At 48.8% G+C, this 13,238-nt stretch overlaps 1 protein-coding gene across 1 annotated transcript in view; it reads right to left on the bottom strand.

The window, feature by feature from the left end:
* Nucleotides 1–990: 990 nt before the first annotated feature.
* parvaa (parvin, alpha a) overlaps nucleotides 991–13,238 on the bottom strand; it is a 126,399-nt gene continuing 114,151 nt past the window's right edge. Inside the window, exons 12-13 of the mRNA XM_067994248.1 lie at nucleotides 12,549–12,621; nucleotides 991–4,635 (exon numbers count right to left, since the gene is read on the bottom strand). Coding sequence (XP_067850349.1) covers nucleotides 4,559–4,635; nucleotides 12,549–12,621 — 150 coding nt within the window. The 3' untranslated portion in view covers nucleotides 991–4,558. The remainder of the gene's footprint in view (nucleotides 4,636–12,548; nucleotides 12,622–13,238) is intronic.

A 13,238-nucleotide genomic window follows, 5' to 3' on the forward strand; every position in this document is an offset into this window, starting at 1 on the left:
GTGTGATCTCTCTGAACCAGTAATCCCAGGGTCACTGTGTGATCTCTCTGTACCAGTAATCCCGGGGTCACTGTGTGATCTCTCTGTACCAGTGATCCCAGGGTCACTGTGTGATCTCTCTGTACCAGTAATCTCAGGGTCACTGTGTGATCTCTCTGTACCAGTAATCCCAGGGTCACTGTGTGATCTCTCTGTACCAGTAATCCCAGGGTCACTGTGTGATCTCTCTGTACCAGTAATCCCAGGGTCACTGTGTGATCTCTCTGTACCAGTAATCCCAGGGTCACTGTGTGATCTCTCTGTACCAGTAATCCCAGGGTCACTGTGTGATCTCTCTGTACCAGTGATCCAAGGGTCACTGTGTGATCTCTCTGTACCAGTAATCCCAGGGTCACTGTGTGAACTCTCTGTACCAGTAATCTCAGGGTCACTGTGTGATCTCTCTGTACCAGTAATCCCAGGGTCACTGTGTGAACTCTCTGTACCAGTAATCCCAGGGTCACTGTGTGAACTCTCTGTACCAGTAATCCCCGGGACGGGGCCGTGTGAACACTCAATGCCCGGGATGGGGCCGTGTGAACACTCAATCCATGGGACGGAGCCGTGTGAACACTCAATCCCCGGGATAGAACTCGGTGAAAATCAGCGAAGGTGGAGGGCGACAGCCTCGAGAGAGAGAGACCTGCTCATTTCGCACTTCTACAATTAGGGCGGAGGGAGGCGCGATCTTGGACAAATCTGAATCGGAACTAGTTTAATCTAGAATCGCATAGCATAGGAGGCCATTCAGCCCATCGTTCCTGTGCCAGCTCTTTGAAAGAGCTGTCCAATTAGTCCCACTCCCCCCCCACACACCGCCCTGGAAATTTTTCCCTTTCAAGTATTAATCCACTGCACCCTTTGAAAGTTATTATTGAATCTGCTTCCACCCCCTCCCACAAGTTCAGATCATAACAACTCGCTGCGTAAGAAAAATTCTCCCCATCTCCACACCCCCCCCCCGGTTCTTTTGGATCTTAAATCCATGTGAGGTATGAAGTAGGATAGAATGAGGTGAATCATATGACATTTTGAGATTATTACCCCACACTTGCTAATGACAAAAATAATTCAAATTCCGTAAAGATTTAAGAAAACAGGGAAGCTTCGTCTCATTGTGAATGTTTGCAATACTTTTCAAAACAATGCCCTACACAGGAAGGACTTGGGAGGAGGTCACGGAGGTCATCAGATTTTTTTTTATATATTTGTCTGATCATATTTCTGTACTGGTTGATTTACTTGCATGTTACGCCTGCAGTTCCATCTGAATGAAAAAAAAAAGTTTTCTGCAGTATCAGAAGTGTAGCTCATATCCCCAAGATCCCAGTGTTGTGTCAGTATCTGAAGGGAATCCCCGAGAGGGTGTCACTATCTGAAGGGAATCCCCGAGAGGGTGTCACTATCTGAAGGGAATCCCCGAGAGGGTGTCAGTATGTGAAGGGAATCCCCGAGAGGGTGTCACTATCTGAAGGGAATCCCCGAGAGGGTGTCACTATCTGAAGGGAATCCCCGAGAGGGTGTCAGTATGTGAAGGGAATCCCCGAGAGGGTGTCAGTATCTGGAGGGAATCCCCGAGAGCGTGTCGGTATCTGAAGGGAATCCCCGAGAGCGTGTCGGTATCTGAAGGGAATCCCCGAGAGGGTGTCGGTATGTGAAGGGGTCCCCGAGAGGGTGTCGGTATCTGAAGGGAATCCCCGAGAGCGCGTCGGTATCTGAAGGGAATCCCCGAGAGGGTGTCACTATCTGAAGGGAATCCCCGAGAGGGTGTCGGTATCTGAAGGGAATCCCCGAGAGGGTGTCACTATCTGAAGGTGTCCCCGAGAGGGTGTCAGTATCTGGAGGGAATCCCCGAGAGTGTGTCACTATCTGAAAGGAATCCCCGAGAGCGCGTCAGTATCTGAAGGGAATCCCCGAGAGCGCGTCAGTATCTGAAGGGAATCCCCGAGAGCGCGTCAGTATCTGAAGGGAATCCCCGAGAGGGTGTCACTATCTTAAGGGAATCCCCGAGAGGGTGTCAGTATGTGAAGGGGTCCCCGAGAGGGTGTCAGTATCTGGAGGGAATCCCCGAGACTGTGTCACTATCTGAAGGGAATCCCCGAGAGTGTGTCACTATCTGAAGGGAATCCCCGAGAGCGTGTCAGTATCTGAAGGGAATCCCCGAGAGGGCGTCAATATTTGAAGGGAATCCCCGAGAGGGTGTCAATATTTGAAGGGAATCCCCGAGAGGGTGTCAGTATCTGAAGGGAATCCCCGAGAGCGCGTCAGTATTTGAAGGGAATCCCCGAGAGGGTGTCAGTATTTGAAGGGAATCCCCGAGCGTGTCAACATCTGAAGGGAATCCCCGAGAGCGCGTCGGGTATCTGAAGGGAATCCCCGAGAGCGTGTCAATATCTGAAGGGAATCCCCGAGAGGGCGTCAGTATTTGAAGGGAATCCCCGAGAGGGCGTCACTATTTGAAGGGAATCCCCGAGAGCGTGTCAGTATCTGAAGGGAATCCCCGAGAGTGTGTCAGTATATGAAGGGAATCCCCGAGAGGGTGTCAGTATTTGAAGGGAATCCCCAAGAGGGTGTCAGTATTTGAAGGGAATCCCCGAGAGGGTGTCAGTATCTGAAGGGAATCCCCGAGAGTGCGTCAGTATTTGAAGGGAATCCCCGAGAGCGTGTCAGTATCTGAAGGGAATCCCCGAGAGCGCGTCAGTATCTGAAGGGAATCCCCGAGAGGGTGTCAACATCTGAAGGGAATCCCCGAGAGCGCGTCGGGTATCTGAAGGGAATCCCCGAGAGCGTGTCAGTATCTGAAGGGAATCCCCGAGAGCGTGTCAGTATCTGAAGGGAATCCCCGAGAGTGCGTCGGGTAGCTGAAGGGAATCCCCGAGAGCGTGTCAGTATCTGAAGGGAATCCCCGAGAGCGCGTCAGTATCTGAAGGGAATCCCCGAGAGCGCGTCGGGTATCTGAAGGGAATCCCCGAGAGCCCGTCGGGTATCTGAAGGGAATCCCCGAGAGGGTGTCACTATCTGAAGGGAATCCCCGAGAGGGTGTCACTATCTGAAGGGAATCCCCGAGAGGGCGTCAACATCTGAAGGGAATCCCCGAGAGGGCGTCAACATCTGAAGGGAATCCCCGAGAGCGCGTCAACATCTGAAGGGAATCCCCGAGAGCGCGTCGGTATCTGAAGGGAATCCCCGAGAGGGCGTCAGTATCTGAAGGGAATCCCCGAGAGCGTGTCGGTATTTGAAGGGAATCCCCAAGAATGCACCAATATTTGCAGGGTGGGGTCTGGGCAGTGTCAATTTTTACAAGGGGGTCCCCCATGTGGAAAAGTTTGAAAGCCACAGCTATAGAGAGAAATCGAGCCAAACAACACCAGATATAGAACTCATCAAAATTAAAATCTGATAACGCTCAATTCAAATGAAGATATTTTTGTTTGAAAGAATACTTCCAGGAAAGGGGGGGTCGGGGGTGGGGGGTAAAAGATAAAAGAGTAAAAATTGTTCTCGGGATGTGGGCAACACTGGCAAGGTTGCATTTATTGCCCCACCTCTGGTTGCTCAAACATCTAAGTGGGTCGCTAGGCCAGTTCAGAGGTATCAACTCACAACATGGGACTGGAGTCACATATAGGTCAGACTGGGATAGGACGGCAAGTTTCCCTCCCTGAAGGACATTAGTCAACCAGTTGGGTTTTTTATGACAATCCAATGGCCATTTTTCTTTCTCTCTGGTACTGGCCCTCAAATAACCAGATTTATTGAATCCAATTTCACAATTTATAATCGGTGGGATTGGAATTAGTGACAAACCCCACATCCTCACATGCACTGACAATTACAGAGTTGAAACGTCAATGCATGTTCAAACTAGCCACGTGTTCATTGTAAATTCTCACACGTAAAGCTTCAATGACGTCACACTGGGATGCGAGGGTCTGACTAGTGCCTGAACATCAAGTGTGAGGACACTGTGACGACGATTCCAGATGTTTTTGGTCCATCCCATGTAAGATGCTGCCCTAGAATTCTGCCCCACCTGGTCCCCGGTCTTTTATACATTATTTAAACATAAAATGCAACTTTACTTCCACTGAATAATGGCAATTTTGGAGTTTCAGCTCTGAAACTGCATCTAGGAAACTCTTCATTTCTTCTTTGGTATTTGTGACACAGGCATCTTTGGAATGCTCCATTGCTACTTCCAGGACAGAGATTCCAGACGAACCGAATTCCACTCAACATCCAACCCAAACAGTTTAATTTTCAAGGACTGGCAATCACCGAGTCCAACTTGTTTCTGGTCTTTGTAATTCAAGTGCTTTTTTTTTTCTCCTAAGATAGACAAGAACTTACGATAATCTTGTAACCAACAAAAATCTTGAAATACCATTGTTTCAACGTTACAAAAAGACAGTGATTGGCAGTCGAGCTTGTTGCTTGGCGCAGAGCTCCTGTAGATGCCGTTGGTGTCGTCGTAGATGCTTTGCAGTTCGGTTCCTGGAGGGCGCTGTCCGGCTTACGGTCACTCTACGTTCCTGTATTTGGTAAACAGGTTGTAGAGCACTCGTAGGGTCGACTTCAGGTCACAGTTTACAATATCTGCAAGAGACAATGCATCGCTTTTGACGTGTGTTCATGGTTGCAGTTAGAAGCGTAGAATCTGACAGCACTGAAGGAGGCCACTTGGCCCATTGCGCCTGTGCTGGCTCTTTGAAAGACCTGTCCGATTAGTCCCACTCCCCCTGCTCTTTCCCCATAGTCCTGCAAATATTTCCTTTTCAAGTATTTATCCGATTCCCTTTGGAAAGTTACTACTGAACCGCCCTTTCAAGCAGTACATGGGGACGTAGGCCATTCAGCCCCTCGTGCCTGCTGCGCCATTTGATAAGATTTTCTTTTATTCGTTCATGGGATGTGGGCGTCGCTGGCGAGGCCGGCATTTATTGCCCACCCCTGATTGCCCCTTGAGAAGGTGGTGGTGAGCCGCCTTCTTCAACCGCTGCAGTCCGTGTGGTGAAGGTTCTCCCACAGTGCTGTTAGGAAGGGAGTTCCAGGATTTTGACCCAGCAACGATGAAGGAACGGCCGATATATTTCCAAGTCGGGATGGTGTGTGACTTGGAGGGGAACGTGCAGGTGGTGTTGTTCCCATGTGCCTGCTGCTCTTGTCCTTCTAGGTGGGAGAGGTCGCGGGTTTGGGAGGTGCTGTCAAGAAGCCTTGGCGAGTTGCTGCAGTGCATCCTGTGGATGGTACACACTGCAGCCACTGTGCGCCGGTGGTGAAGGGAGAGAATGTTTAGGGCAGTGGATTTGATAAGATCATGGCTGATCTGTGATCTAACTCCATATACCTGCCTTTGGCCCATATCCCTTAATACCTTTGGTTGCCAAAAAGCTATCTATCTCAGACTTAAATTTAACAATTGAGCTAGTATCAATTGCCGTTTGCGGAAGAGAGTTCCAAACTTCTACCACCCTTTGTGTGTAGAAATGTTTTCTAATCTCGCTCCTGAAAGGTCTGGCTCTAATTTTTAGACTGTGCCCCCTACTCCTAGAATCCCCAACCACTGGAAACATTCTCCTCATCTCCCCCCTGGTTCTTTTGCCAATTACCGTAAATCTGTGCCCTCTGGTTACTTACCCTCCTGCCAATGGAAACAGTTTCTCCTTATTTACTCTGTTAAAACCCCTCATAATTTTGAACGCCTCTATTAAATCTCCCCTTGACCTTCTCGTGAACATTTTCTGCGCCAAAATAACTTTTTTACATTCAATCAATTTTGAGGGGTCTCCCCCAGTGGCCGAGAGAGTAACCGCGCCAACCGGTGGGCCAAATGGTGCCAAGGAGGCCTCAGGCTCCATCCCTGTTCTGTTCCGACTTTGCTGACCTTTGGCTATACTGGTAAAAAGAGGTTTACAGCTGGCTTCACTGCCCTCAGACCAGGGACCTCTCTCCCCCCGCCCACGCTCCACCTGCTTCTAACCCGCTAAGTCACGGTGGTGGGCGTGAGAGGACGGGGAGCGAAGACAGGATCAGGCAAATCTATGACGCCCTCTGCGGCCGAGCAGCCACCGTCCGGGCCTGGCGCCTGAAGGACGGTCGTTGGCGCGAGGTACCGGCTTGGCTGCCGGAGCCCCGTGGGAGCGGATCCCAACAAGGCAGCGCCCTCGGGTCAGGAAGGGGAGGAGAGGAGAGGAGAGGAAAGGAAAGGAAATACAGGGCCCTACTTTACAGCTGCGGGCTCCCAATGCAGAGCTTTGAGGATCGGGAGTGCGCAATCGGGAAAAAAGACGGCGCCGTTGACAGTGCAGCACTCCCTCAGCACTGCGCTGGAGTTCACATTTCAACAGTCGTTCATTGCACGTGGAGCACTTGGAGGCTGTTAAGCGATTGGCCTTGGAGTTGCAAAGCAGGTGAACAAAAACAACACTTCATCTGGGTCGCATGCCACTCGCCAGCAGGTCACTGTTCTTTTGGTGGAGGTTTTTTGCAAGGACCATGTGATGGCTTCACTCAATTGCTCTTTTGGTGTGATTCCAAGTGGAATTTTTGCAGTGGTTTCATTCAGAAGGTTTCAGCGGAGTATGTGGTGAACGAGGAGGCATTCACCGCAGACTGACCTCTGCTCTTGCATACAAAAAAAAAAATAATTGACAGGACGCGGGCATCGCTGGCAAGGCCAGCTTTTACTGCCCATCCTCAGTTGCCCCTCGAGTAGGCGTTGAGCCTTCTTCTTGAACAACTAGTGGCAGTTTTGATACAATGCAGTGGCCACTTCAGAGGGCAGTTAAGAGTCAACCATGTTGGTTTGGGACGGGAGTCACATACGGGCCCAAACCGGGTAAGGGCAGAAGGTGTCCTTCCCGAAAAGGACATTTGTGAACCAGTTGGGTTTTTACGACAGCTTCACGGTCACTTTTACTAATAAGAACATGAGAAATAGGAGCAGGAGTAGGCCAATCGGCCCCTCGGGCCTGCTCCGCCATTCAATAAGATCGTGGCTGATCTGATCCTAACCTCAAATCTAAATTCATGTCCAATTTCCTGCCCGCTCCCCGTAACCCCTAATTCCCTTTACTTCTAGGAAACTGTCGATTTCTGTTTTAAATTTATTTAATGATGTAGCTTCCACAGCTTCCTGGGGCAGCAAATTCCACAGACCTACTACCCTCTGAGTGAAGAAGTTTCTCCTCATCTCAGTTTTGAAAGAGCAGCCCCTTATTCTAAGATTATGCCCCCTCGTTCTAGTTTCACCCATCCTTGGGAACATCCTTACCGCATCCACCCGATCAAGCCCCTTCACAATCTTATATGTTTCAATAAGATCGCCTCTCATTCTTCTGAACTCCAATGAGTAGAGTCTCAATCCACTCAACCTCTCCTCATATGTCCGCCCCCTCATCCCCAGGATTAACCGAGTGAACCTTCTTTGTACTGCCTCGAGAGCAAGTATGTCTTTTCTTAAGTATGGAGACCAAAACTGTATGCAGTATTCCAGGTGCGGTCTCACCAATACCTTATATAACTGCAGCAATACCTCCCTGTTTTTATATTCTATCCCCCTAGCAATAAAAGCCAACATTCTGTTGGCCTTCTTGATCACCTGCTGCACCTGAATACTAACTTTTTGATTTTCTTGCCAGATTTTTATGTCCAGATTTTCTTTTTTTTAAAAACTGAATTCAAACGACCATGGTGGGATTTGAACTCACGTTCTCTGGATTGTTAGTCTGGATCACAAGCCCAGTACCATAACCCACTACACCACCGTACCCCTCAAAACCGCCAATGGACTGTGAAAGGAGGTGCAAACCCAAGGCGAGACAACTTCTGAGGAACAATCAAGAAAGGTCAGGACGGTCGACAGAGAAAGACAGGTTCGACTCTCTTACTGACACAGACCTTGGGGGCAGAGCTACGTCGGCAGAAGAACGTAGGAAGGAACCTGACAGCAGAAGTAGCCCCCGCCAGCCTGTTTCCGCCATTTGATTGAATTTTTTGAGGGGGTGACTAGGCGTGTGGATGAGGGTAACGCAGTGGATGTGGTATACATGGATTTCAGTAAGGCCTTCGATAAAGTCCCCCACAGGAGACTGGTCAAGAAGGTACGAGCCCATGGAATCCAGGGTGCCTTGGCACTTTGGATACAAAACTGGCTTAGTGGCAGAAGGCAGAGGGTGATGGTCGAAGGTTGTTTTTGTGACTGGAAGCCTGTGGCCAGTGGGGTACCACAGGGATCGGTGCTGGGTCCCTTGCTGTTTGTGGTCTACATTAATGACTTGGATATGAATGTAAAAGGTATGATCAGTAAGTTCGCTGATGATACAAAGATTGGTAGGGTGGTAAATAGTGAGGAGGATAGCCTCAGTCTGCAGGACGATATAGATGGGTTGGTCAGATGGGCGGAACAGTGGCAAATGGAATTTAACCCGGAAAAGTGCGAGGTGATGCACTTTGGAGGGACTAACAAGGCAAGGGAATACACAATGATTGGGAGGACCCTAGGCAAGACAGAGGTTCAGAGGGATCTTGGTGTGCAAGTTCACAGATCCCTGAAGGCGGCGGAACAGGTAGATAAGGTGGTAAAGAAGGCATATGGGATACTTGCCTTTATTAGCCGAGGCATAGAATATAAGAGCAAGGAGGTTATGATGGAGCTGTATAAAACACTGGTTAGGCCACAGCTGGAGTACTGTGTGCAGTTCTGGTCGCCACACTACAGGAAGGATGTGATCGCTTTGGAGAGGGTGCAGAGGAGATTCACCAGGATGTTACCAGGGCTGGAGCGCTTCAGCTATGAAGAGAGACTGGGAAGATTGGGTTTGTTTTCCTTGGAGCAGAGGAGGCTGAGGGGGGGCATGATTGAGGTGTACAAAATTATGAGGGGCACAGATAGGATGGATACTAAGGAGCTTTTTCCCTTCGTTGAGGTTACTATAACAAGGGGACATAGATTCAAGGTAAAAGGCGGGAGGTTTAGAGGGGATTTGAGAAAGAACTTTTTCACCCAGAGGGTGGTTGGAGTCTGGAACTCACTGCCTGAAAGGGTCGTGGAGGCAGGAACCCTCACAACATTCAAGAAGCATTTGGATGAGCACTTGAAATGCCATAGCATACAAGGCTACGGACCAAATGCTGGAATATGGGATTAGAGTAGACAGGGCTGATGGCCGGCGCGGACACGATGGGCCGAAGGGCCTCTATCCGTGCTGTATGACTCTATGACTCTATTTAATCAGATCGTGGCTGATCTGTATCTTAACTCCATATCCCTTAATACCCATGGCTAGCAGAAATTCGATCGCTCTCAGATTTAAAATTATTAATTGGGAGAGAGTCCCACACTTCCACCACCCTTTGCACGAAGAAGTGTTTCCAAACTTCTCTCCTGAATGGCCTGGTTCTGATTTTAAGGTTCTGTTCCCCTTGTCCTAGACTCGCCCACCAGCGGAAAAAGTTTCTCTCCATGTGCTCTATCAATTCTTTAAATCCTCAAATCAAATCACCCCTCAACCTTCTATATTCCGGGGAATACGAGCCTAGTTTTTAAAGAGTCTCTCCTCGTAATTTATCCCCCGGAGCCCTGATAACATTCTGGTGAATCATAGAGTCATAGAGTTATACAGCACGGATAGAGGCCCTTCGGCCCATCGTGTCCGCGCTGGCCATCAGCCCTGTCTACTCTAATCCCATATTCCAGCATTTGGTCCGTAGCCTTGTATGCTATGGCATTTCAAGTGCTCATCCAAATGCTTCTTGAATGTTGTGAGGGTTCCTGCCTCCACAACCCTTTCAGGCAGTGAGTTCCAGACTCCAACCACCCTCTGGGTGAAAAAGTTCTTTCTCAAATCCCCTCTAAACCTCCCGCCTTTTACCTTGAATCTATGTCCCCTTGTTATAGAACCCTCATCGAAGGGAAAAAGCTCCTTAGTATCCATCCTATCTGTGCCCCTCATAATTTTGTACACCTCAATCATGTCCCCCCTCAGCCTCCTCTGCTCCAAGGAAAACAAACCCAATCTTCCCAGTCTCTCTTCATAGCTGAAGCGCTCCAGCCCTGGTAACATCCTGGTGAATCTCCTCTGCACCCTCTCCAAAGCGATCACATCCTTCCTGTAGTGTGGCGACCAGAACTGCACACAGTACTCCAGCTGTGGCCTAACCAGTGTTTTATACAGCTCCATCATAACCTCCTTGCTCTTATATTCTATGCCTCGGCTAATAAAGGCAAGTATCCCATATGCCTTCTTTACCACCTTATCTACCTGTTCCGCCGCCTTCAGGGATCTGTGAACTTGCACACCAAGATCCCTCTGACCCTCTGTCTTGCCTAGGGTCCTCCCATTCATTGTGTATTCCCTTGCCTTGTTAGTCCCTCCAAAGTGCATCACCTCGCACTTTTCCGGGGAGTCTATAACGAGGGGGCACAGATTTAAGGTGAGAGGGGAGAGATACAAAAGGATCCAGAGGGGCAATTTTTTCACTCAAAGGGTGGTGAGTGTCTGGAACGAGCTGCCAGAGGCAGTAGTAGAGGCGGGTACAATTTTGTCTTTTAAAAAGCATTTGGACAGTTACATGGGGAAGATGGGTATGGAGGGATATGGGCCAAGTGCAGGCAATTGGGACTAGCTTAGTGGTATAAACTGGGCGACATGGACATGTTGGGCCGAAGGGCCTGTTTCCATGTTGTAAACTTCTTTGATTCTATGATTCTATGATTCTAAATTCCATTTGCCACTGTTCCGCCCATCTGACCAACCCATCTATATCGTCCTGCAGACTGAGGCTATCCTCCTCGCTATTTACCACCCTACCAATCTTTGTATCATCAGCGAACTTACTGATCATACCTTCTACATTCATATCCAAATCTGCGCTGCGTTCCTTCCAAGGCCGGGATATCCTTTCCAAGGCGAGGGTGCCCAGAACCGTACGCAGTGCCCCGGATGTGGAGAAAGAATCGGGGTAAGTAGAGATTTATGTAGCACTTTGCCACAACGTCAGGAAACGCCAAGGTACTCCCCCGCACCTTTCGAACTGTTGTTAATGAGTTAACTGCATCCGACCGTCTGGCCGAAAGAGAGAAAGTTTGAAATGTTCTCCACGGCTGTCAGTTCCTCCCCGGCAGGATCATTCTGCGATTGTCGGTTGAGCCCTTCCCAAGACTGCTTTTCTTGGAAGGAGAAGGCCGAGGGGGTGACCTGATAGAGGCCTTTCAGATTACGAAAGGGTTTGAGAGGGTCCATAAGAACATAAGAAACAGGAGCAGGAGTAGGCCAATCGGCCCCTCGAGCCTGCTCCGCCATTCAATAAGATCGTGGCTGATCTGATCCTAACCTCAAATCTAAATTCATGTCCAATTTCCTGCCCGCTCCCCGTAACCCCGAATTCCCTTTACTTCTCGGAAACTGTCTATTTCTGTTTTAAGTTTATTTAATGATGTAGCTTCCTGGGGCAGCAAATTCCACGGACCTACTACCCTCTGAGTGAAGAAGTTTCTCCTCATCTCAGTTTTGAAAGAACAGCCCCTTATTCTAAGATTATGCCCCCTAGTTCTAGTTTCACCCATCCTTGGGAACATCCTTACCGCATCCACCTGATCAAGCCCCCTTCACAATCTTATATGTTTCAATAAGATCACCTCTCATTCTTCTGAACTCCAATGAGTAGAGTCCCAATCTACTCAACCTCTCCTCATATGTCCGCCCCCTCATCCCTGGGATTAACCGAGTGAACCTTCTTTGTACTGCCTCGAGAGCAAGTATGTCCTTTCTTAAGTATGGAGACCAAAACTGTATGCAGTATTCCAGGTGCGGTCTCACCAATACCTTATATAACTGCAGCAATACCTCCCTGTTTTTATATTCTATCCCCCTAGCAATAAAAGCCAACATTCCGTTGGCCTTCTTGATCACCTGCTGCACCTGCATACTAACTTTTTGATTTTCTTGCCAGATGTTTATGTCCAGATTTTCTTTTTTTAAACTGAATTCAAACTCGATGTGGAGAAGATGTTTCCACTTGTGGGGGAGACCAGAATTAGGGGCCATAAATATAAGATAATCACTGATAGGGAATTCAGGAGAAACTACTTCACCCAGAGAGTGGTGAGAATGTGGATCTCGCCACCACATGGAGTGGTTGAGTTGAACAGCATAGATGGATTTAAGGGGAAACGAGATAAGCACGAGGGAAGGTTATGCTCACAGGGCTGAACGAAGCAGGGTGGGAGAAGGCTCACATGGACCTGTTGGGCTGAATGGCCGGTTTCTGTGCTGTCCGTTCTTTGAATGCAACAGGACACCATACCTGCTTGACAGCCCATGCAACCTGCCCTCGTAATTTAGCTCCTTTCAGCCGCTTCATTCTGCGTCCCCAAGCAAGGTCCCTCAAACAGCCAGTGACCAGTTGGACTGCTTTGGCGGTTTGGGTGGTCAGAACATCGTAGTTGTGAATAAGGTCCAACAAGAGCGCAGCTCCGTCGCACGTCGATTAATGGATGAGTTACCTACCTTCTGATCGAGGTTTTGGTTTCTCCAATCCTCCGTCTTGCATCAGTTCAAATGCCAAGGACACGTTATGGACCTGTTGAAAAGAGTTAGGAAATTGTAACTGAAAGAAATAAATAAGCTTTGGTGCACAGTAGGTTTTCATTCTCGATCCAGTCAACACAGCTAATCTCGGCTCTTCATAGAATCAGAGAAGTTTACAACATGGAAACAGGCCCTTCGGCCCAACATGTCCATGTCGCCCAGTTTATACCACTAAGCTAGTCCCAATTGCCTGCACTTGGCCCATATCCCTCTGTACCCATCTTACCCATGTAACTGTCCAAATGCTTTTTAAAAGACAAAATTGTACCCGCCTCTACTACTGCCTCTGGCAGCTCGTTCCAGACACTCACCACCCTTTGAGTGAAAAAATTGCCCCTCTGGACCCTTTTGTATCTCTCCCCTCTCACCTTAAATCTATGCCCCCTCGTTATAGACTCCCCTACCTTTGGGAAAATATTTTGACTATCTACCTTATCTATGCCCCTCATTATTTTATAGACTTCTATAAGATCACCCCTTAACCTCCTACTCTCCAGGGAAAAAAGTCCCAGTCTATCCAACCTCTCCCTATAAGTCAAACCATCAAGTCCCGGTAGCATCCTAGTAAATCTTTTCTGCACTCTTTCTAGTTTAATAATATCCTTTCTA

This window comes from Heptranchias perlo, chromosome 12 (genome assembly GCF_035084215.1).
Source record: "Heptranchias perlo isolate sHepPer1 chromosome 12, sHepPer1.hap1, whole genome shotgun sequence".
In the NCBI taxonomy this organism is placed as follows: Eukaryota; Metazoa; Chordata; class Chondrichthyes; order Hexanchiformes; family Hexanchidae; genus Heptranchias; species Heptranchias perlo.